The 26,332-nt window shown below is 37.2% G+C and overlaps 1 protein-coding gene across 1 annotated transcript in view; it reads left to right on the top strand.

Annotated features, from left to right (window-relative positions):
* The window catches only part of PRKAR1B (protein kinase cAMP-dependent type I regulatory subunit beta), a gene marked incomplete in the record, with an annotated part of 114,986 nt that overhangs the window by 48,751 nt on the left and 39,903 nt on the right, over positions 1-26,332 (top strand). Inside the window, 3 exon segments of the mRNA XM_072417824.1 lie at positions 5,471-5,532; positions 10,166-10,212; positions 24,938-25,096. Coding sequence (XP_072273925.1) covers positions 5,471-5,532; positions 10,166-10,212; positions 24,938-25,096 — 268 coding nt within the window.

A 26,332-nucleotide genomic window follows, 5' to 3' on the forward strand; every position in this document is an offset into this window, starting at 1 on the left:
CTATTAATGCCTATTTGTAAAACTCAGAGCCTTCACTCTAAATAAAGGTCTAAGCAGTCCTCTTGGGAATTACTTGATTTCTAATTGTTAATTTCTTTGCCTGTCTAAGCAGAGGTGTCATGCAGTATGCCCATATCATTTCTTGTCTAAACTCAATCACTCGCTAATTACCAATTTTTAAAAACCACAATAGAACAAAAGTTTTACCCTGTTTTGGAATCATGAAGGTTGTACCAGTTTTCAGCCTTCAGTTCAGCCATAGGTCAATTCTATCAGGACCTTATAGTGACATTTTTGCTCTGACATGGATAAAATCCTGCCAAATAACAGTACCCATACCCACACCTAGAGACCTAAAGCTAAGACCAAACCAGGAGAGGAATATTCACATTCCTACCCCTTGCTCATTTCTAGCTTGCTCTCTTTAAATACATCACTTTGCCTGTTCCCCTAGCATTGGTCCTGTATAGTAACACTCAAACAAATGGAATGTGAAGTTTTCAGAATATCAGGCTCATTAAAGTGTGTTACAATGACTTCACCATTTTTACTACTCTGTTAGCTTTACTTCATCTTTCTACATAACCCCTTCTCATCATAAATAAAATACAATCCACTAGAATTGTTCCCATATGGAACAAGATCTTTTTATAATGTCATACTTGAATATTGATGGAAGCATTTTCCTTTGCGCAGTTCCGGAGATTTTTCTGGCAGGTGTCTGGTGTGACATATGGAGGAGGATGTGTATTGACTGCATTATTTAATCCATGGTTTGAAAAAAATGCTGTCTTCTGGGTACTTTGCTGTCTGACTGTCTGCCTTTAGAATTACATTTCTGTAAAAGTTAACGCGGTAGAATAAAAATATTGCCATATTGACCACCATTGTTGCACCATGTTTGAAAGCTCAAGCTACAGAGCTTTCATGTTTTTGTCCTTGGACCAAAACAAATCCGCACCCAGTGTTCCAATGTCTGATATGCAGGGTTTGCTTAGAGTCACAGCAATCAAAGACAAAAATGTGTAGATTAGAGCTTGGGCTTTAAATTCAACAATGGCACTTTCCATATGTTTGTCATAAAATGTTAATTTTCATCTAGTGATAGTCCATTTCTTTATATATGTATATTGGAATTTGGGTACTATTATATCAATGTTCTTACTAAAAAAATTTAGGCTGGGTGGGAGGAAGCTGTAATTGGGTGGCCATCCCTGTATTGTGTCCCAACTTTTCAGTATCCTCCCAAGACAGCCGGGTAACTGCTAAAAAAAGTGGCAGGTAGTGTGCCTGGCCAAAAGCAGCTGGGGAGAACACAGCATATATTTGAGTAGGACCATACTTTAAAGAGACACTTTGGTGCAACAGTATATCTTCACATAGATTTTATGTGCTACAGAAACATTTCATAGCTAGATGGGTTGAGTGTGTAGGTATTTTTCTATTGTTCAGTTGCTTTTAAGACACTCTTTAGCTTGCTTATTATGTATTTATTATAGTCTTATCTGCGAGCTGTTGATTTGTAAACTGTACTCTTTAGTATTAACCCACAAAGCAATTGATTTGAAGCACTGACCAAGTGAACTAAAAGGAATAATTTTTTTTCTGTAGAAAAAGTAGTCAAATATTTGGCAGGAACGTGTATATGGCACATAATATATGAAATGTATTGGGTCCCATTCTAATATTTTAATAATTGAACCTTTTCAATAGCTCCATGAAGGATGCACTATCTATAGTAGCCTTCCTCATCCTTTTTAACATGGAGGAACTCTGGCGAAATGTTTCAGCTCTTAGAGAACCCTTGAAATTAAAATTAACCTATCCACAGCTAACAGTACATTAGTGTGATATGCTTCTTACATTGCTGACCTTTGGAAAGAATGCCACCCTTACAAATAGCCAAAAAGATCATTGGTCTTTAAAATGACCTGAGAGGCACAGATTGCCTATAGCTCTTGGAAACTCCAGCAATCTGTGGAGGAACCCTAGGGTTCCATGGAACACTGGTTGGGAAACTGATCTATATTGTAGGTCTAGTCTCATCCAACTTGGGCCTAAGCCACCAATGTAATATTAAGGAATTATCTGCCAGAATTAGCTGATATTGTATTGTTAAAGAGAGTGCTTTTCTTTTACCTATTAGCAGGACTTAGACCGTAGCAGTAAATGCAGTGGGGATAAAGAGGCAATGTCTAATTACATTTTTCTTGGGAAATAAATCTTACACATGTAGAATCTAAAGCTTTATGCAGATGTTCCAAAAATTGTTTTTAAAAACGGTCATTAGAGATCATTAGTTATGTACAGAAGAAAAGAACAAGTGTTATATAGACAGTGCTAACACTGAATTTCCCCCCAAGACGACCACAAACAATGGTCATGGGCAACCTAAAGAGACAAGCCTGGGGTAGCATCAAGGCTACAGATAATAACAAATGGCTGCTTGATATTTTTGTATATTATGGTTTATTATTAAGACATTTGGTTTACCTATACATTCCAATATGGTAGACCTGGCACTTGCTTATTGCTTAAAAACATCAGAGCGTACATGGGAAATCCCTCTTTAATTGCAAGCTCTTTTTAAAACTTCTTAAAAATATATCATATAACAGTGTCATACTATGCAATGGAAATAAACACCCCACCTATAAAAATGCTATATTACGTTTAATGTGAAAAACCTGAGTTATTTTTTCCATCATTTTCTTTAGAATATAGGAAAGACTGCATGCTCTGACTCGCTGCTCTCAGCAAACATAATATTTTTATATGCCCTCAAGGTGCACATCTGATTGATACATTGAGATTTCATGTCTAAACCTATATACTTGAACTGTGTGCCAAAGAAAGCCTGGGTGCCTAATGGTCATGACTGCCAAAACCTAACACCATTCTGAAGAGTGGGTTCATTAGGCTGTTTTATGTGTAGTCTGTTGAATGTACACAGCAGCCAGATTTAGACCTCCATGGGAAGCAGTCAGACTAGAATACAGGAATGCCCTAAGGCATGCATTTAAAGAATAAATGTGTAATATGTAAAGAATTAAAGAACATGTTCTTTCAGCAAAGGTAAAGATATTTATGAATATTTATTAGGAATTTATACTATTTTTTATTTGTTAAATCAACATTAAGCATAACTCCAGGTTTTATTCAGCCTTTCATGACTAAGTTTTAGTAATGACATGTAATAATGTTCAGTGCAGTGGTATTCTGGCTGACGTTAGTATGCACCCCAGGGGGAAGTGTCCATAACAGCCTGGGATTATAGGAAGTTGGTTGAATGATTATGACTGCCATTCAACCTAGAAGAAGGGCATTTTCAAGTGGTGGAATGAAAATACTGCAGGGGTCAGTGCCAAATTGAAGGATGGTACATAAGTGCTTAACAAATGTACAGTGATACCTCGGCTAACGAGTGACTTGTCTAATACACTTTTTGGCTAACGAAGATTTTGTTGTTGAGTTTCAGCCTCGGCTAACGAATGCATTTCTGGATGTGCGATAGCAAACTGCAGCCACGGTGAGCAGTATTGAGCTGTATTTTAGGTTTTTTTTCGGCTAATAAAGATTTCAGCTAATGAGTGTAATTCAGGAACGAATATCTTCGTTAGCCGAGGTATCACTGTACTGCTTTCATTTGTTTTATACCTCTAGGTATATTAGAAACTATTTTCTTGCTGTTTCTGAAATAGTAGTTGATAATTATGGTGCTGAGTTGCTTGTTTTGTACTCAGTCCTTCTCCTTTTTAATCATGCATTTGCAAATGGCAATGTCCAAAAAGGTAATTGGTGTGGTGCAAAAAGTTAGTGCATTATGGTGCAAGTTAGTATGGAACCAGCTACCATTTACCTCTTGCAGTAGCAAAGACTAGGTAGGTAACCATTGTAGCTTAATACTGGTTATAAGTCTTGTGTCCTCCTCATTTGTTTAGACCAGAAATATGTTGTATGGTGGCTAGCCTTGCAGCGCTAGGGTTCCATATGTTATGATGATTAGACTATGGTATAAATAATAAATTGTAAACTTCCCTGAGAGGCAGTAACATGATGTGGTATGTAAAGTGTTGTTTATTATGCTGGTTCTATACAGATATGTAATAATATTAAGCACTGCTGCCCAAAGTATCTGTTCCTTTAGTGTTGGCAGGTTATTTGTGTGCTTTCAGTAAACACAGTGTATATTTTGTGGCATATGAACAGATCCTTGAAAACAGCACGTGTCAGACACAACTATCTGTGAACTGTCATGAATGCTATTCAGAGAGGCTGCTGATGTGTCAGTTCAGTGCAGTAATAGAGCTGCAAGAATGGGTAACGCATGTTCTCAGCCCTAGGTCCTGTCTACAGAACAAGCCCCAACAGAACAAGCTTAAAGAAAGTTCACATGAGACATGTAATACCGTTCTTCCCTAAAGAATAGAGCCTGACAAACTCTAAAAAAATCATAATATTTATTTAAATAGGAAATCTGCATTTATTATCCACAACTGTCCCTCACTTGCTTATATTGCTCTTACAAATATTAATTGATGTTCTTCTACAATAAACTTTTATTTAGGCCTCTAAATTACCAAATTTTTCATTTTGAAAAACCAGTGTAAAGTAGTGATGCATATTAGCTTTTATGGAAATGTTCCATAAAGGAGTTCATACTATAAAGTGTATTTCCAGCCAAATCTTTTAATTTGGGGATGGGAGGGGGGTTAAACCCCTTAATGTTTGCAGTATGTGTTCAGAAGGGGAGATTTTGCTTTGTTTTCTTCTCCAGAGATGCAGTAGAAAGTTAGAGGGAATCTCTACAATGAAAAGAAAAAGCTGTTGGTTGGTTTTGCTTCAATTTTTGCAGCGATTTCCGCATTGCCCTTTAGGCCACAATTCCTTGTGTCAAATTAAAACAAAGCAAAAGAATAGTAGCACTAGGCCTTACTTTTTTGCTACAAAGCACTAAAAAAAAAAGCAGTAGGTGTCTGAAAATTCTATAATGGCTGCCAACAAAGGTGTTGTTTTATATTAGGACTATCATCCATCATAGGGTGCACTAGGCTCTATGATGTAAATGTGTACACAAGTCTCTTGGGCGCTGGTAAATGTTAGAGCTTCAGACATCGAGAGGAATGTTCATGAGTGCACATCCTTATTCGAACCTGGCAAAATCTTTCCAGTTATTTAAAAAGTGTCTTCTGACTTCATACAGATATGAGAGATATGAGCAGAGCGTATCAGGTTTGAGTTTCATGTGTATGCTACAGAGTGACATGTCTGGGAATTTCAGAATGCCTTGTAATACTTAGCCTCAGCGGAATGGCATAGAGATCTGCATTCCAAGATTTTAAACAAGCCTCAGTGTAGTTTATTAGAACGTTGGCCTGCATAATATGCTCTGTGTTTCTAGACAGTCTGTCATATTGAATAAACCTGCATCTCTCCTACAAATTGCTTACATTTATCTTGTCTCTTTCAGTGATATATTTGATGCCATGTTCCCTGTCAATCACATCGCCGGTGAGACTGTCATACTACAAGGTAAGAATGTCATAAATATACAATATTTATGATGCTGAGAAGCATAAGCATAAGTCAACCAGGGATTCTCAGTAACCAAAAATATTTAGATGTTTATTTCCTTCTGATAACACCGGAAAAATCATAGTGTTAGAAGGGGAAGGTCGCAGATTTATTGGTTCAGCAACATCTCATTGAGATCTAGGCTATCAAACTTAAAATTAGTACTACTTATCTCGCCAAGAAAAGTTAAATGTATTTTAAAAGAGCACAGCCAATAGTAACCCTAGTTGCTACATAGTCAATGAAAACAGGAAAATGGGGGTTGGTAGGAACATTAACCACCCTGTCATTCTTCCAGCAGTCACATTGAAAAATGTTACTGCCTCCTTGAAAAAAAAAATAATTTGTTGAAGATGCACGATTAGATTTGTGGTGGCTGAGAGTTTTTGCCCCACAGGGTTCTATGAAGTAGGTAAGTCGCTAAGAAGATGACATACAAATTTGGGCTTTTATGCTAATGTGTGTTGAAATTGTAGTAGTAAACCCTGTTAATTGTCCTGTAACAGTAAAGACCATGCTTCCACATCATAGTTTGGTTGATCCACTCTGGACTTCATTCTAGGTTTATTTATCACTGTTTTTAGTTATATTTACTGTTTTTTTAGCATTCAATACCAGGAGTTCAGCAGTGTTAGGTATTGTTTCAGAGAACAATGCCTTACCTTAAAACAGAACTAAGGCTTACCTATCCATTATACCACACAGGGTGCCATTGTGTTTCTTTCTTCTTCTTCCCAGCGGCTGGGTAACTCCTACCCAGACCTGTGGGAGTTTATCGTATCTATCCCCAGCACATGCAAGGGAAGCTAATACTGTACATTTTCTGTGCAATATCACCTGCCTGATCCTGTATTTTGTTGAACAGGACTTTAGTTCTTCTATATTACCACTTTAAATTGGTCCTGTTGGGGAAAACAACAATGTCAAATGAAGATGCCCTGCAAGAGAAGAGGTTTTATACGGGCCTCCTCCATGAGCAATGTTTCCTAACATTTAACGCTTCTGAGAGTCTGTCTGCCAGTGTCCCCCACCACATATTGTGTTTTTATCCACCTACTCTTACTTCACTGCTGTCCCCTGCTATAACGTAATGGTTTAAAGCAGGGATGTCAAACTCCGGCCCCCAACGTCCTATTTTTTGGCCCCTAAATATGAACTGCAGCTGGCTCGTCGCTGCTTCGAAATAGTGCTGCTACTACAATTCCTGGCATCACTTGCGTCTATAGACCAGCTAGCTCTCTGCCTATGCGTGGGTTTTATAGACCCAAATAATGCTGGGAATATTAGGAGCAGCGCTATTTCATTGAAGAGGGAGTTTCAGCGGCGGGCTACCCACAAGATTTAGCTCCGCATTGCGTGCATCTGGCATTTCCAGCACTCCCCCCTCAGCTGTACTTTTACTTGCTACTCCAGGGCATGGATTTGAATGGTTGGGTTTTCATAGAAGAATATGGGTATTATTGTTAGCCCGTACAAAAAGTTTACCATTTAAATTTAACGTATGCTACAAATAGAGAAAGAGGCATAAGATTTTTTCTGAAATAAAATTAAAATTTTTTTATGGCTATTTCTCTATTATAAGCTTGTTCCAGATTGGATGTGAAGCAAAACCTCTTTGTTTCTATATGAAAAGGGTTCATTTCTAATGAGAAGAAAAAATTGCCTCAAATTTAAAGGTTGGCCCGCGACTTTGTCTAAGTTTTTAAATTTGTCCCTGTGTGTATTTGAGTTTGACACCCCTGGTTTACAGGATGGAACTATGGTGTTATACCAAGGACCTCCTATTTTTATTATTAAAACTCCTAGAAATCTTGAAAGCCTTAAAGACGGAAGAAAGTGCACAGGGTGCCCGAGGTGTAGGGCTCTTTTATTTGGACTACATCTGTTCTTACAGTGTCCATTTTAGGGGTCCCCCACAGTAAACCTTCCCATAACTCTAACAATAAACACCACACAAATCCTCTCTCCACAATGGAAATCTATCCCGTTTTGTATATATCTATACTGCCTTGGCATTTTCGCCTCCCAAAGATCTAGAACTGACTGATCCATTTTTTAGTACTCATTTCAGTGTTCAACCCAAATATTTTTTTTAAGCTGTTTGGGAGAAAATTGTAGGTAGGTGGCAGCTCCTGTATTGTGACCCAACTCATCAGTAACCACCCAAAAACAGCCGGGTGGTTGCTGAAAAGTGTCTGGTGGTTCACCCAGCTAAAAGGGGCTGGGGAGAACACAATGCAATAATCACATAGGTTTAGAAGTTTTTTGTGATTATATGGGTTGCTGCAGATTGCCTATTTCCATGCATTTTACTTCATTCTGTTCTTTTTGTAATAACTTTGGATATCAGCTCAGGTTAGTAGTCCCAGCTGTGCACATCGGAGATATAAATGACTTGTGAGTCAATTATGTTTCCTGCACATCAGTGTACACAGTCTTTTTTTGACACGCACAGCAATAAAATACCAGAGTGTGGGTTTGGCACAGACTTTAACTAAAACAATGCTTTGAGAGCTCTGGTGACTGTGCTGTCTCTGATGACAGGACCAAATATGGAATTATAGGAATACGGGACCTTAAATGTGTCTGCAGCTATTTGGTCTCTTATGTAACAAGGTTACAATTAATTATACTTTCTTAATAAGCTTCCCCTTCTTTTATTCCATGTTCGTAAGATACATTTGTTTGTAATGGTCGATTTTTATATTTTGGGGAGATATGAAAGTAACTGGCATACATGAAAAAGTAAGCAAATCTCCAGATATCTAAACACATATACATGAACAGCTTTACCTGCCATAATATTTGTGATTCTAGCAGTTACTTACTGCTGTGATTCACACACCCGTACCATGCTGCATGGCCAGGGGTTGACATCAGTGTTCAGAGGCGGAACCCTGCAGATTTGAAACCTTGAATGTTCTTATTTGACTGTGGAGTTTTTTTTTTCTACAGTGAATACAAATAAATTGATTTAAATCTGTGTTCATTGCAATAATACTTTCTATCATTTCATTTTAAATTTAAAACTGAACTTAGGTTTTAATTGCAAATTCACTTTGTAGTTTCACATTCCATCCTCCAACTCCTTGCTCTGTTAGAGTTACATGCCAGTCTATGGGATGATATATAAGGTAGCAAAAATCCCAATGTGCACAAACATGAGCTTTTCACAGTTCCACCATATAAAAGTCAAAAGGGGAAAAAATTTTGCAAAGCCTTACAAACAAAAGCAATAATTAAGTTGTAAGAATTCAATCCAATATGGAACCAGATTAGCAGCACATTATGTGAATGCATTTTATGAAATTTCAGTAGTTGGGTTTGCATTTAATAATTTTAAAAAATGCATTCAGACATCTTTTAATGTTTGAGGTTCTCTTTGAATTCTTTCCCTCATCTAAACTTTTTTTTTTTTTTACCATTTTCACTATTAGCACCCAGTTCCTTAAACAAAAAGTTTTTTTTTTTTTTTTTTTTGCCATTGATTTTGCTGTCTGTTTTTTGTGTCGGGAGATTTGTGGCATACCTTTGATACCCCCATCCATCCAATCATTGTAACGCAATCTGTGTCTTGGTCCCTATTCATCACTGGGAAATCTAAGTCTAAATGGCATTTCCTGATCGGCTTGATTGCTGTTAAATATTCATCACAAACAAAACAATTATATTATTGTTCATTCATTGTTTTTTTTTTTGGAGACCTTTTGTTTGCCACAGATTTAATACTTTACGTATGTGGATTGTGACCTAAAATTCTCATGGATCTACACTGGCATTTGTGCCTGTACCTAGTGTCATAAAATACTTCCCACTAATTGCAGGAGTAAATGTAGTGAAAGGCAACTACAAGTTTTTTTTTCTGCTAATTGCTTAGACATCAAATAAAGTTTTTGTGAACCCATAAAGTAAATTTTGTTTTTAAGAAACCTGAATATATATATATATATATATATATATATATATATATATATATATATCTTCAACTTATCTAAAGTTACAGGAATGGTATGGAGGGCTAAGCATGGACCATTCAAGAAACCATTAAATCTGGCCACGTCTACACTTTTACAGCTATCATGAATGTGGGGATGGGTGCAAAGAGCCACCCTTCTTCAATCTGAATCCACAAATGTGAATGGTACCACATAGTGACATATAAAAGATGTGTGTATAATCTTTGAAGTTATTAAACTTCAAAGAAGAACACACATTAACCTCACATTTGCAGACAACCTCCTGAGATTTTTTGCTTGTAAATATAGTAATAAAAATACTTTTTGGGTTGTTAGTTGGAAAGTGGTAAGAATTACCTGATGAATCTGTGAGCTAGTATGGGAATCTTGTGATAGGTGACAACACTACCCATATGGTTTCTTTGCAGCATCAGTTTTGTCAGTGTCATTGTTGTTTACTTTCCTGCTGGGGATTTACAGGCAACCCTCCAATGCACATGGGACATGAACTTATCCTCTAGGGTCACATTAAATTTGTTTCAGATATAGATATATAGCTGTAAATAGTCTGAAAAACAACAAAAATAGTGGTACAAAAGTGCTTTATTTATTTTTTTTTATTCATTGTCTTTTAGGCGATGAAGGGGACAACTTTTATGTGATCGATCAAGGAGAAGCTGATGTGAGTAGAGTTGTAGATCTGTAGCCATGCTGTGTGTATGTGAGTGTGCTTGTTCTCCCGCCAAAAACAAGTTTTAGCATTACATCATGAAAGCTGTATGCTACCCACAAGCCTTTTCATTACATTTCATGGTCAAACATTAAAAAAAGTTATCCCAAGAAAATTCTCCTTTGTGTTGACAGGACTATATTTATTCTGTTAAGTGTACAAAGCTTAGAATATTTTTAGCATGATGTATACAATACGTTATTTCACCCTACCCATTCCACTTGGATTTTATTTTTTAAATGCATCGGCTTGTTTGAAGGAAATCTATCATTTACTTTAATTATATATATATTTCAGCTTTTACTGAAAACTATTTAAGGTTTCAACGAGGGCAGCAAAGAAATCATGCAGTAACCCTCTGCAGTCAGATTTCAGTAATTTTATGTTGGAAGAGGAATGAATGCGTATATGTGGTTGGCAATGGGTTGTGGTCATCGGTGATGTTTGTACTACCTATGTTGTAAGTGTATTAGCCTGTAAAGTTGTAATTTGTGCAGATGTATCTTATGTAACTTTAAAATGCTTATATTTTGCCTTCTCTGGATCATCTTTTCCTCCTCATCAACATGCCAATGACAATTTTCAATAAATACTCAATAGTTCAATAATCTTATTTTAGACCCAGTGTCTTAATTAGGGGGTCACTGTGCTTCTTAGTGGAATAAAGGTTAATGATGGCTGTTGGGAGAGGGCTGTTTTTAGATTCCTAGATCTTTGCTGCTTTAAAACTTCTTTAGAACCCTGCTTTGGAACTTCTTTTAAGAACCATTGGCCCTGATGCAAGCAGTGGACTGACTTTTGGAAAAGCCTTGCAAATATCAAAATTCCATGATGGGTGACTGTCAGTCTACTTATCATAGGCAGGCTGCAGATGTGAGCAATCCAATGTAAGTTTTTTTATTAAGCGCATTGCCTTAGATAACTGCCACATGTGATGCTGGGCCACCATTATTGAAATGGACTGAAATCCGATGAATAAAAAAGATGGTCTAAGGACAGTAAGAAAGAAAGAGCTAAATGATGCTGGATATTCTCCAGTCTGGAAATGGGAAACTATCTGACATGCAGCTTCTAATGCACACTTTGAAATACTATTTCAAGACAGGAGACAAAGGAGCCTGTATTAATGTGCAAGACTGAAGGTTCAGCTTTAAAGAGACCCTGTCACAGACCAATAATTTCACAAAGAAATATTCATATAACATGTAATGCGTGTTTATAAAAATACTTTGCTTATGTCAGGAACCTCCATCTTCAATGAGATCTCAATCAGCCCCTGTGCTCCTCTCCCAGAAGTCACAAAAATTGTTATATTGGGAGGTGAGGATACTGCCTGAGGGGCTGGGCCAGCACAGTAAGTAATTAGACACTCCCAGAAGGGGAGAGGACTATGACGCTCAAGGATCGAAGGGGCTGTGCTGGAGTATTGACTTTTCCCAGAGTACTAAAATTAGTTAGCAAGTTCAAAGATACACTGCAAGTAAAAATATAATTTATAGAAAGGAAAAAATACACAAGTAGCATTTAAATTATATAAAGTGGGACTAAACTCATCTCTTCTCCATCGCTGGTGCCAACATCTTCACCCGGAGATCAGGTCTTCAACCATTCTCATTGGCTAGGCCGAAATGATGGAACTTTCCTTCCTTGTATACTGGAATTATGCACTTTGCACAGCTGCACATTTGCAAGTTTGTTTTATTGCAGAGGAGACATAGCCTGTCCCATTTCCAATTAAGAGCTGCTTGCTCACAATTTCTTATTTTTTTTAAATTTAGTTCCACTTTCATTTTTCTATGCTTTTACCTGCAACACATGAAAGTCATTTTCTGTTTTATATTTTAAATATTTGTGTATCAATCTATCTGTCTACATTTCTAGCATTACAGAAATATCCTTCTTGAGACAAATATCCCGTAACTAATTCCTGTTGTACAAACACAGTTCTCTTAGAAGGAGACAAACTATTGACTAATGATTTAACGAGCCGCTACAAAGGCTCCTGAGAACCAAGGATGGTGTTAAGTCCCCGAGTTGTACTAATGATGAGCCTTAACTCCCTGACAAAGGAGGTATCACTTTACCGCCTGTTAAATAACAGCAGCTCTAGGGAAAGAGCTTGTCAGTAAGGAGCCCACAAGGATGGAATGTACCTGAGGGGAACATCAGCCCTGAAGGGAAGACATTTACTAGTCATTTGTGGCTCATTTCTGCTGAGTGGCTACGGGAAGATCTATGGACCATTTCCGCTGCCAAAACCCAGCTTTACTCATGCTTTGAAGAAGGATATTACTAATCTGTACTCTATGTCACCTCCTCCAGTTATTTGTAGTAGACAAAGGATCACACTCAGCCTGATGAGTAACTTTGGACTTTCAGAAAAGTAATCTTTTTTTTTAATGCATCAGAATTGTGGTTTCCAAAAAATTACTGATACGGGAAATTTGATTCACGTCTGTTATTTTTTGGCCATATTGCAAATTGTTGGTGGCTTAGAAGTAAGTATATGAAAAGGTTTAAATACAGCTTTAGTTATATGAAAAAAGAATAAAAAAATGTTCCTGGGTGCAAACAGTATGCAAATTCTGACTCAGTTCTTAGCATTTGCTCCACCCTCGCACATTATTCCCCAACATACACCTTGAATTACATTGCAATATGCATGATGAGGCATATGTCCAGAGTTACCTGAAAAAGTTTGAATGTTTTGCATGTTCTTTTTACATACATACATGCGATCAACAGCAACCGATACTTCACTGAAATATGCATGTGCAAGAACGTTAGGAGTATTTCAATCCTTACCTGTCAATTCACCAAGTTTATTACAAATGCCTTTGTGTGTTAAAGCACAGCTACCTTATGCCTGGTGTTAATTCTAAGTTCATGTTGGGTGTAATTTCAAGGGAGCAGAAAATAGTTCCATTTACATGAAAATAAAATGCCTATTTGGAAAAAGAAAAGGCTCTCAGTGGTTAAATTCTATGAATAAATAATGTCTCCACATCTATGTGATAGTTTGGCAAGTACATTGAATGTTGTAATGAGAACATTATAATAGAAGATATCAAAAGCAGCTAAAATATATTATAAGGCCAAAAGAATGTGGCCACCCCTCCAAATAAAAAGTTCAGGTGTTTCCAATAAAGATTACAGTTAATGCTACAACATATAAAGACTTTTTAGAGTCTGACATGTGCGCTTCAGAGATTGTGGACCCTAAGACAGGTCCAAAAAGATGTGTTATGAGAATTTGGTGCAAAGGAGCCCTGATCTTATCACTTTATAACATATTTAGGATAAATTGAATCACCATCTGTGAGCCAGATCTTTTCATCCAACATCAGTACCTCAATTCAAACCATAAAGGGTGGAATAACACCTTATTAATGCCCATTGGTTTAGCACAAGATGCCCAACAAGCTCATGTACCTCAACATAGTTGTTCAACGAACACATAAATTATCTGTCTTATAATGTATTCCAATTACTTTTGATTAGAAGGAACATGACCCACTATTTGATTTATGATTGCTCAATTTGATTTATCAGTATCAAAAGATTTGGTTCTGGTGGTAATAACATGCTGTGCCAAAGGAGGGGAGACTTCTAAAGAACATTGAGGAGCCATTAAAGAGAACATTTTATGAAGGGTTGGTACATGCTGATGCTGCAACTCATAATTAGGTAAAGATAATGTAATTAGAAATGAAACAAATGCTTTGTTGAGTGTGCAGTTATTTGGCTCAATACAGCACTATTTAACTGACCACCTTAGATGTCTTCTTTGCTTATACAAACCTTTGATCTGACTATACGCCTCCCTAAATAAGAGTAGTGTGTTTTAGATTACCATTTTTGCATTTGTCAGTGAAGCAAAATTTAAGGAAATGAGCAAAGGTACCTTTTATCCCCGCTATGTTTTTTCTCTTTGTTTGACCTGCTACTGTACATTCTTCACTCACAATGTATATATAAATGCACACCTATATACACAGATCTGTCAACCATTACTCTGAAGAGCAGGGAGTTGCGGAAAACACTTTGCACATATTGGGTGTCTCTTACAAGTCAATGTTTTGTTATGTAATTGGCAGCTAATATTTTAGGAAATAACATGAACTGGGAGCGGAGCCAGTTTCAGGTTTCAAACAGTAGACCTTATCTGACATTAACACATTGCATGTCAGATGCAAAAATGTTCAAACCTGTCTCTCTGACTGAAACAATTATAGAGCAGCCCAGCAAACCTGATGACAAGCAGAGCATATTTATACAGTGCAAGCTGAAGATTGCAGAACTGGAAACACATGGAAAAGAATATAGATGCCAGCAATGAAGCCTAACAATGATCCTATATATAAAATATTGATGGGTACATTTGCATGAGCTCCAGTTACTAATATTCAGCCAAATGTGTTATGTTACTTGGATTCACTTATGCTCAAATCTGTAAGACATTTTTACTCAGTCAGGTACCTGTGTGCACATTCAACGGCAAACAAGGGTGTAAACTTGTCCCTTCCAAATGTAATATTCAGCCAGTTATCTATGATGTCCTCGGGATTTTTACCCTTAATACACCCTGGTATACCAATAAATTGCACAATATTTTGCAGACACACATCATGGTCATACCATGATGTACAGTGCATTTTAGGGGGTGCAAAACTCTGACACTGCCCCCCATCACTAAGATGTGAGCTTTTTTTGTTTCATATGTCTCCTTAATAGCTGATCAGTAAAGTCAGTTAATAAATATTGCAAGTTTGGACCTCAGTACATATATCTCTCAGAAGGGCTTTGTCCCCACAATAATCTCTAAATGCACTGTTAACTTTTATGTTTAATGAACCAACAAATTACACATTGCTTTAGATTACATGCACTTAAGCCAAACTGTATTCCTTGTGCCATTATCATACCTTAGGCTATGCATTATTGCTGCTGGGTCACAATTTGTATATTCTTTCTTCCAAGTTTCCTTGGCTGGTATATAGACAAATCTTTCTAGATTTTCAATTGACTACTTGTATTTTCACTTGTTAGATCTCTAGTAATGAGCTTCATCCTAGGAAAAATGGTCTACTACCTCTTCTCCATACTCATTTCTCTTTGACATGATTGGAATGGTGAAGATGCTTATTGTTGAGATCAGCATGGATTACCGAGTCAGGTAATGTGAGTAACTGCCATGAACTAAAGTATGTGCCTTCAGGATAGATATACCCGGATAATCAGTAGAACAAACATTACCAGGTCTGATTACATGAATTTCCAGACCACATCCAACCTGCCTATATTTGCAAATTAGGTTTTAGTGGTAACAAATACCAAATAAGTTACTTAAGTTTATACACAATATTTTGGATTGATAATCAAACAAGTGAATTTGAATAAGTGAAATAGCATACTGCAGAAAAGTTCACCAGTTGCCTCCAAAGCTAGTATTGCCCCCTTTAGCAATAGGGGCAGGATGATCCCCAGTCTCTGACATTGACAGCATGATATTCAGGAATTTCACAGTTTCTAATTCGCATAGGTGTTCCAGATCAGTGATTTAAAAAGTACTCAAGCCATTAACCCAAATGACAGCCAGGTTACTAGTATTTAAGGAACTTTCTCAGCACAGGTTTCTTTTAAGTAGATGTTTTAAACCAGCTGGCATCTGTAGTTCAGCACATCCTAAAATCACTGTTTACTTATTCCTGTCATTTGAAAACCTTAAATGACATTTCCTTCGCAGGGTCTCTTTCACATGTCTCCCTAAAAGTATGTGTGAAGGAGATGTGCTTGTGGGATGAGTGTGTGCTTCCTTAGCCACTTGAAAGAAGCACTTGTTAGGACGCAGATGTGGAGGTCTGCTAAGGGGTTCTGTGGGATGCTCTATTTCAGTGTGAATCCGCAACACCTCGTGGCTTAACTCGTGACCTCAGGAATGGACTGAGCCACATGAAATCTACCGCAAATAGAGCTCAGCTTTCAGCTAAAATGGAAAATCGCCAAATACTATTGACAGGGCAAACACAACTTTACATTTCAGGTTACAGGGCTACAACTCATCAACACATCATGCATGCCATAGTAAAATAAATCTTGTTGCTCTAAAAAGTAAAAAGTCTTGTTGCTGATTCAGGCATTGAAGGGATGGGAAGATCTTGGACAGTCTTTAAGTTCAAAGCAAACTTGTATCTTGGTACCAGTGCTGATTCAAATATTAGGTGAAAGAAGGAAGTCAGCACCTATAACCAACATTTGTCTTAATGTGGATGGCCATGGTTGGACATGGAGGTGGTATGAATTTACCCATAAAAAAATATGTCTCTTTTTGTAAAGAAAGGATAACCAAATTTTCTTGACCCTTTGGCATAAAAAAAAAAATACTGAAAAAAGAGTAACAGATTCAGCTTTTGACTGTAGCCCACAGTATTCTAGTTTTCTACGTAGGACACTGAACTTTATGACTATACTACACATTTGGTCTTATTTTCTGTTGCAGTAACACATTTTTATTGTTACTGCAGATTTCTTTCATTTCAGTGAACTGTTGCTTTAAGGTAAGCTACTTCTGTATGTTGGAAGTCATTTTTTGCCACCATTTTCTTAGCCAGAGTCTTTTACAACATTTATTACATTACAACAAACTTTCTCTAAAACCCTCCAAAGATGTCACCAGGACCATAAATAAATGTTGCTTATTATTGGTAGAAAAGTTTATACAGAGAACATATTCTAGTTTTCTGCTGTATTTATTCTTTTGGAATAGCTCATCCTTAGGATCTTGTTTTACCTTCCTCGTGCCTGGCCGAGGTTCTGTCCAGTACCACTTCTTTTTGTCTGCTGTTATCCAGATCTCTTACTGTGTCATTCGTGATATAAAAAGATACCCAAGGGCAAGAGGGTCATGGTTGGAAATAATCCTGTATCCATGAATGAACTGCTTCTTTGTGATCAGCTTTATTAATAAATGGATATAAATATTTTACAGTGAATATGTAATTTTCCCATGCATAGTAAAGCAGCAGGCTTATTTTAATCCCACACTTACATTTACTTGTGAGGGCTATTATTTGCTCATTTGTAGCTTAGACTAAGCTAAGGACTCCCTCCATGTCATAGGGCCTGTGCTTAGTGTTTGGAAAGGAAGGGAGGTAATAAAGCATACTTGTTTCTGTGTCCTGCATGGACAGGTTTATGCCAAAGTAGTGTTAACACAGTAGCATTCATCCCTTTAGCTGCACCTTACCATTAATTATTGCCAGTTCCTTTACTGTTGTTTTGCCCATAGCACTTCCCTGAAATTCTGGAAGGAGAGTGTGAACTTCTCATGTTATTCAGCTTTCAGGTGATCTTCTGCTGTTATCACATTATTCAAAAAATTCATTAATTTTCCAGGTATGACCGTTTGTTTTCAGTTGCTTGATAGTGTTTTAATCTTGGTTTAAAAATGCATAGAATGAAGAAACTGCCAATCCCTCCCATATGAAAGTGGAGTGGCTTCCAGTGCAGAGTTTTTGCTGCCCGCGCTAGTTGGTGCTCAGGGCATCGAGACACGCACCTGTAGTCCGAAGCAGAAAAGTTTATGTAAGGATCACTATGCTTTAGGAAGCCCTTGTGTAGCTGTACCCAAGGTGAAAATTAAGGGGACATATATTTAATTAACAATTATCCAGCAAAGGGACACTAGATAACACATCACCAACATCAAAAGTACCTGGGGTATGTCAATGAATTTACATTTTTTCAAGAAGAATTTAATAACACAGTTTCTTTAATAGCTTAGGACCTTTTTAATATTTTAATACATGTCTTCTGTATAATCTGTATTCATGTAAGAAAATAAAAGCATTTATCATAATTAGAATTTATCATACCTGTTATAAATTTCAGCTTTAGGTTAAGGGTAATTTAGGTTTGGGGGTTACGTTTGGGTTGGAGGATGTTAACATACATATGTAATAAATGTTTAAATTGTGGTTAGCATGTCTGTAATAACGATTGTTGGTTCAGACATTTATGATGTTAAAGTTCCTGCACCCAAAACGTTGCTGCAGATTTTCCAAAGCTGGAACTCAATTCAAAATACCTGAAATACCTTTATATTTGCCCCATATCAACTAGTTCAATTTGTACTCTTCAACTGTTGAAGTTTTCCTGGACAGGTTTACATTTGCTTTGTTGAAGTAACACAGTATGTAGTTTGTAAGCTTTAATAACTAATGACTTTTGATTGTTTAGTTTCCATTTAAAAACAAATACCTTTTACTTATCAAAGGACTATGATTTCCCTTAGGCTTATGAGTATTGGTATGTCATAGTTTTTACTCACTCAATATAGTCAACCACCCTCAAATACATTTTGGCCTCTGGTATCCCTGTGAACAATACATTGTGTGTCTTTTAACACTTTAGTGTTAAAGTACTGATGTCATCTTCAGCAAGTAGGTAACAAGTTATTTCTTCCTGCTGCAGCAGTTCTATGTGGGAGGTATTTGGTTACTTCTGTTTGTGGTCACATTGGGTAACTAGTTCCATGAAGTTCAGGCTCTAGAGGCCAGCTTTCATCAAGTCCTTTAACATTGCGTTGGCTGGGGAATGTATTTTATATGCATTTCTTTTAGAGGGAAAGCGAAGATTCACTGACTCATTTGATCGTCTTCCAAGACCGATGTCACACGACGGATTTGAGAAAAAGACAGGGTTTCCAGCTCCAGCTAAGAACTGCCAACACCAGCCTAAGACAGCTTTTGTGTATGACCTGACAAGAGCACAATAGGCTCGCTTGTGCCCGAAATAACTATCTGTCATTTCCTAAATTTCATTTTTCACTGTTATCCTTTCAAATAGCTGGAACTCCTGGTATGTGTTAGGGCCTGGGGCATCCTCTGTGCTCAACTAAAGTATTTTCTCTGTGACTTAGTTTAGTGGAGGTCTGATGTGGATGTGTCTTTTTTTGTTTAAATTGTGAGGTTCCTGTGTATCTGGTAAATGGAGAAGTGTTTTTACATATACATTGCCTTAGGGGCACCACTTCTGCTTAGGTTGTTGGGTATCCTTGAATTACACACTTGCATCGTGCTTTTCTTGGGTTTAATATATTTTCTCCTTTTCTGATTGATAGATAAAATACATCAGGGTTGAATTACTAAATGTGTTTAGGTTGTTCAATTAGCAAAACTTTGCAAAGGAATATTCAATTAGCTTAGTAAATTAGGTGAACTCTGACTTTAACTATTTAATCATATATAGACAAAACTCTTGTCTTCTTTATATTTCTTTGCACAGGATTTGGCATTTTTTTGGCATAGTGAATTTTTTTATACTAAATTCACTAGTCTGGATGCATTATTTATTCAGAGTGATAATTCATTCTGTTAAGTGAAAGTCCTAAAGTGTGTTAGTAAATCTTCCCTTTTGTGTGTTGTGTTTTCTACTATTTTACCTTGATGCCCAGGAAAAACCCTAACTTCAACATATCTAAACCAAAAAAAAAAAAAAAAATTATATCCTGGTCTTAAACCTGAATGCAAAAGTACCGGTGTAGTTTATGCCTATAAAAAGTTCATATTCTGTCTCTGTATAGAATTACTGGTGATTTGTTTCTTGACCATACCATTCCATCAAAATAAATGGCTTTTTTTATATTTATCTAATAAAAAGTTCAAACCTTTCTTGAAGAAGACACTAGTGGTTTATTTCATCATACAGCTTCTTGAAGTTCTCGGGAACTTCAGCATCAAAATCTTCCCACATTAGTTCCCATTAGGACCTTTTAATTAGAGCGGTAACAAGGACATTTTCCATTGGCCCACCAGGATAGGAAAACAATTAACAGAATTCCAAGTAAAGAAACTGGACTATAAAAACACTGAATGATACTCCCTGATGAATTATTAGGCAAGACCCCCTTTTTGTTTTAAATTTTAAGATCTTCTCTTTTAGTACGAGTTTTTATTATCCTTTTGGGAAAAAGAACATCTATAATAATCCAGACAGTCCAAAGGACAAACATCACATATATATTTCTTCCCCACATTCTAAAAATGTCTCCACCCAATTCAGTGTGCCACCAAGAAAGTGTCAAAGATATTCCTTTGCTGCTTTATTAAGAAGTCTTTTCCCTGCTCAGTGGTCCATCTAAAGATAGTACTTGTCACAAGTGTGTATTGTACTCCGGACCTTCATATGTCCTAAAGCAGCCCTGATTTATGATGCTGTCACACAGGGGTAAATGTTAGATGTTTCTAAGAAATGAAGCTATCTGTGCTTGTTCTTGCTTGTGGTTTTTGGGGTAGGGCAGACTTTTGCATCTACTGCAATATATTGTAAAAGTGGGTAGGGCTTATAAAGTGTGGGTTTCCCTGCATATCAAGTTAACCCATTCATGAATTGTTTGCCAAAAAATACACTTATGAAACGTATACAAGAAGTGTAGGTCTGTAAGTATTATAAGGACATTGAATCATATAAAGCCCACTACTATGGGCTTTATTTATAAAACAGGGAATTTGACAATACTTCTTGGAGCTTGTTGGAGCTCTGAGGTCCCCACACATTTTATATATTTTTTATATTCAGAAAGCGTTATTTTAATTACTTGGCGAGTTTGGTGAGTATAGCTGCTGATAGTTCTTGGAGGAGTTCTTTACAGTCTGTGAAAATATGTCAAGCTGGTGAGTGAGTAACCTTGTGTCATCCTTCCAGTACTAAAATCCTAATTTTGTGTGGCCTGTAATGTTTAGGCTACAGTCTCAGAGGAACTAATTTTAGGTCATGACCTTGGCAAGTATGCAGTAGAGGCTTTGCAGGCTTCCTTTACTGAATGATGCATCAAACTGTAGTCCTCTGTTCATGTGTACACTCACTGTTAATTTCTATAACCTTTAGGGCAAGCCTGGACAGATCTTTTTAAAGCCTAGGAGCCAGGTTCAAAAAGTAGGGAACCAGTGACAATGTAACTTTTAAGTAACTTGAAGTTCTTTCCCACCACTACTTCCGCTATAGCGGTCAAATAGCTTTCCTCCCTATTTTCTTTCCATACCACAACAGCATTATATTGTGTTCTTTTCAACCTCAGCAGATTTATTCCCAGGCCTCAGTAGGTACTAATGAGTTTATGGTGTTTAGTTTGTGATTTCTGTGCCTTGTTGGGGGATAGAACCCAACTTCTCCAAGGCCCATAGGCTTAAATTCAACATCTTTTTTTCACATGATGCACAGATGAAGCCTGGTCCAGAGTCCTAGCAATGCATTTACCTATTGAGAGAATCAAGTCTATGAGAGGAAAGTTTGGTGATTAATGATTATTGTATGCATGAGGTGGTACTGACCCAAGAACAATTGATTGCCAGTACAGGTAGTCCCAGAGTTAAGGACATGAGACATACGGAGGACTCCTAGATACGAATGGGGCTTCCCTGCTCGTTTGTGTGCATGACAGAGGCTTCATGGGGGGGCGGTTGCATGACTTGCAGAAGAAATCTTTTGCTAAACACAGCTGAGCTTGTGGGTGATCCTCTTCTACAGCATCTTGTAACTCTTTAATGACCAAGACAAACTCTGCAGTTGTTTCTTTTTGCATATCAAAGCACAGCTTGCTCCAGAAGTTAAAGAATGTCTAGACTCCATAAAGATTTTTTGTGTTGTTTGTGATTAACTTACAGTGAGGAATTTATACAGTAATTGACACCTCACTGCCTAAGAATATGTTGAGACAAATATCTGTTCTAATTGGATTTAATAAAATTATGTACTTGTTCCAACTTACATATAAATTCAACTTAAGAACAAACCTACAGTCCCTATCTCGTATGTAACCCGGGGACTACCTGTAGATGTTTTTGGGCCTCTGTAGCAATTTATCCAGCACTTGTACAAAGTATAGATAAGCAAAAATGAATAGCTCTGCGTTATGTGAAAAGTAATCAATAGCCATTTTCTTCTAAAACACCATGCATTACATATTCAACATAAAAAAAGAACCGATTGCACCAAGACATTACTTCTAAAGCTCCATATATCTTCAAGACAATTTTCCTTTTATGCACTCTAACATAAATGTTTCATTTACTTTTATTTAAAAATGTGCTGAGTAGCAGTGCTTAGAAGTAACCTTGCTATACTGACCCCAAATTATTAAAGTCAATTCCACTGCTGACTTTGTCGTCATACTTGCTTGATTGAAGGCGATTCAGACTTGTGTTGCTTTACTGCAATGACATTCACGTGCTGTAGTTTGTGCATTAGGAGTGCGTACAGTGCGTAACAGACATGTAGCATTTTTTAAAACACAGTGTGGCTTCTAAAATTCAAGTGCATTGTTTTGCATTATTGGAGTCCCAAGGTTCACACTTAACATAGATATGTCTATATTTCAAATAGCATTTGCATTTTTATTTGTCAAATATGTATGTTATTACTGACTACTGAAGGCTACTTGTGTAACACCAGAGGAAGTCATTTGTTCCAATAGATAGTATTAAATCCCTGGCAATACTAGCCTGATTTATCAATTAAAAATTGCCCATGTACTGCTTTCTTTAATGCATCAGGTGCTTCATTGGTTATGCTCTGCTAGCTGGTTTATGTAGTAATGAGAGCATTTCATTTTTAAGGTGATACGTAGATGTTAATTGCTTGTATTTAGTAACTTCTTTTTCTGGAGAAATATTCTGTTTCAGTTAGAACTTGATATATGAGTAATTCATTCACTGGTGGTCTAAGTGACAATATTCTGTTCACATTGTGAAGTCTGTACGCCAGAGTGTAATAATATGCTCAACAAGGCATTGGCCTGATTTTTTACAGCGTCCATAGCCAAGGCCAGCATTCTTTTCCAGTCTATATATAACCAGGCTTATGGGGATGTATAATTTAATTTGGCTGCCAGCACTATGGGAGAGTTTCAGAGTTAAAGTTCACCCCCCCTCCTTTACTGAAACACAAATGCCGTTGATTGAAGCCTATGTGAATGAGGGCCACAATTAAGGCAAATGGCAGTAGGGGGTGTTATGGGAAGTCAGGCTCTCTAGCTGCCATGTCAGACTGCAGCCTGCAAACTTCTGTTGACAGGAGAGAGCGGTGAATGCCTGGGTCACTCATGCTACTCGTTAGCACATGACCTCCTCTCACTTCTAAGTAAAATAGGGTTAAATCAGCCTAACAATTAGCTCTGTGTGTATGTGTCATGGTATGTATGTGTTAGGGCACTGGTGATGTACAAATTATAGTAATCCATAGCAATAATCAGTTTTAGTCAAATTAATGTGTGTTTTGTTTTTGTTGAAATTTGTCCTAATATAAAAAAATAGCTGCAATCTAACCATTTTTATGAAATAAAACAATTTAAATGGCATTGCACATTAAACAAGCCAACAACCCCTAGCTTCCAGTCATTTCAATTTTTGTAATGGAGGTAAGGTTTGGAGCCACTGTCAGGTTTCAAATACAGTGTCTCTGTTGGGCATGTTTCCTAATGTTTTCTCTAAAAAAGACACCAGGTATGGAAAAAGGGTGAAATATTCCTATTGGAGATAAAAAAAACAGTAACATTGGAGACAGAGGTTTACCAGTTCTATACTGTGCGAAACTAGAAAAAGGTTTTCCTGGTGTTGGTCTTGAAGACATTATTTCTGGCTGCTAATTGTCTAATGCTTTGTATATTCTGTAGAATATTGCACCAGGCATAAGGGCTTGTTGGGTACATACTCGTGATTTCATGAAGGACATATGCTACATTACTTGTTTATATGTTTTTTGTTATATGCATGTTAATAAAGAAATATTCTGTTTGCACATACTTAAGGAACACAGACCTATGGTGAAGCCCTGTCTCACAGATACAGAATAGATGAATATAGGTGAATAATAGATTTCCAAAAATGTCAGCAGGTTTTTTCCATAGTCATAAAGAGGATCTTTATAGTTTAGATATTAGTGCGTATGTGGAATTCCAATATCTGTCAATTTCTAGACTGATCTGGTCTCGATACCAGGACAAACATGTCCATGTTCAACACATAGAAACTTGTTGCAAACATTTGGATGTAAATAAAAACATTGAGGTGCTATTTTCAAATAAACACAACAACGACAGCTCTTTTCTCAAGAGGTTTTCCCCGGAGATTGGTGACTTTCAAAAAATAAGACTGGAAGGCAAACTCTTTAGATGCTAAGAGGTTTAGGCGTGGAACTGGACTGGAAGGGACAAAGAACATGTCTCATCAAAGGCCATCTCGGTCTTTCCTCCCCAATTCACAGAGCTGCATTTCCCCTGTGACCCTCATTATGGCTATCAACACATCTCCCTGCTTTTAGGTTTGACAGGTGTAATAAAAGGTCGCAGTTGTGACAGTTCTGCTTGTCGATTTCGTGAGCGTCCAACCACAGGAAAAAAAAAAAATAACCTGGGCCCAGCCACCTACAGGAGCTGAATATTCCCAGGACTAAATGCAGTCATTGTACTAGAGCAGCAAGCCCTGAAACTTGATCCTCAAAGTAGGTTGTCAAAGCTTTTGTGACCAAGTGAGGAAACTATTATCCTATTGTTTGTGCTTCTATTCTTTTCCTCAACCCATTAGAAAGGGGATTATTAATAGGTTTTGAGATAACTGAAGACATGGGCTAAAAGCAAACAATTTCCTGCTCATTAACCCTTTCTTTCCCTTCTTTTGTCTAGGTCTATGTGAATGGAGAGTGGGTCACCAGTATTGGAGAAGGTGGCAGTTTTGGGGAGCTTGCACTGATCTATGGCACTCCTAGAGCTGCCACTGTCAAGGCCAAAACAGATCTTAAACTGTGGGGTATTGATCGAGACAGCTATAGAAGAATACTTATGGTAAGTTAATGTTATGCAATACATTCTAAAATAAAGTGTACTACATACCATGGACATGTAAGCAGGAGAATTTGGACAACCTGCCGCTGTTTTTTATAGTGCCAGTGACTATCACCCAGGACTAGATTTGCAAAGGGTTAGAACTTTTATCATGTTTAGGAGTTTTCATTTGAGAGGCTCTTCCCTCACTATTTGTTCTGACAGCTGTCACCCAACATGAAGTGAAAGGAAATGGGGCATAGAGACAATATAAAACTCACTGAAGTTCTAAGCCATTTCCACTCCAGTTAAAAATAATTTTATTGTCCAGTTTAGGTTGATTTCAACTTTCTTCCTGTTCTTCCTGACCCCCATTAAATAAACAGGTCAAAAGAAAGGCAGCAATGCAAAGTACATACAGGTTCTAATTCTTTCCACTATATTCAAAACTTAAAAACAAGTTCTAGTTAGAGCTGGGCTTCAATGTTACATAGTACAGAGATTTCAGAAGAGAAATAGTAACTGGCAGGCAAATGAATAGTGAACAACCAAGGTTAGGGCTTAAAAACACAGGGTCATCCCCCTCCAAAAGACTCTGGTGGGCCACATGAAACCAGTGAATGTTTTATGAGTTATGAATTAGATGAATAGTACAAGAAATCACTTTTCTGTTTAAGGAAAGATGAGTACATTCCAGGGTTTGAAATTTTCACTTGGCCATAGCTGGTTCAATGCTACGATTTAAATAGAGGGAATGTTTAAAAGTGAATCTGTGCCAGGGAGACTGGTGAGAATATGGCCGAATGGCGACTGAAGCAGCCAGCGAAAGATTTATAAATACACCCCTTACAGTTTGTTTTCCTAACAAAGCTCCTACAACCTGTACCCTATGAGCATGGTGTAGAGTGGGACCCCTATTACCTGTGGAAAAACAGTGGTCGCTCTCAGGTTTAGGTTCACCCTGCCGAGTTAGATCTTAAGTCATGAAATCAGAAAAACCTATGCTCTGGTTGATTGGAAAGGTCTAGCTCTGACTTAGCAGGGGTTGTTCTTGAAGTATCCTACATTCTACCTTTCTCCCACCATGACCACGATTGTTTAGTGTTGTCCAGATAAGTAGGCAATCCTTGAATTGGGCTTGACAGATGGACAGACTGTTGTAGAAATGTCTATGCCTCATACTATGCGGGTATATAAAAGTCAATAAAAGATAAGATAAGTTACCAAAATCAGCCAAAACCTGGACAGACTAATTTC

Source organism: Pyxicephalus adspersus, chromosome 7, assembly GCF_032062135.1.
Source record: "Pyxicephalus adspersus chromosome 7, UCB_Pads_2.0, whole genome shotgun sequence".
Taxonomy (NCBI): domain Eukaryota; kingdom Metazoa; phylum Chordata; class Amphibia; order Anura; family Pyxicephalidae; genus Pyxicephalus; species Pyxicephalus adspersus.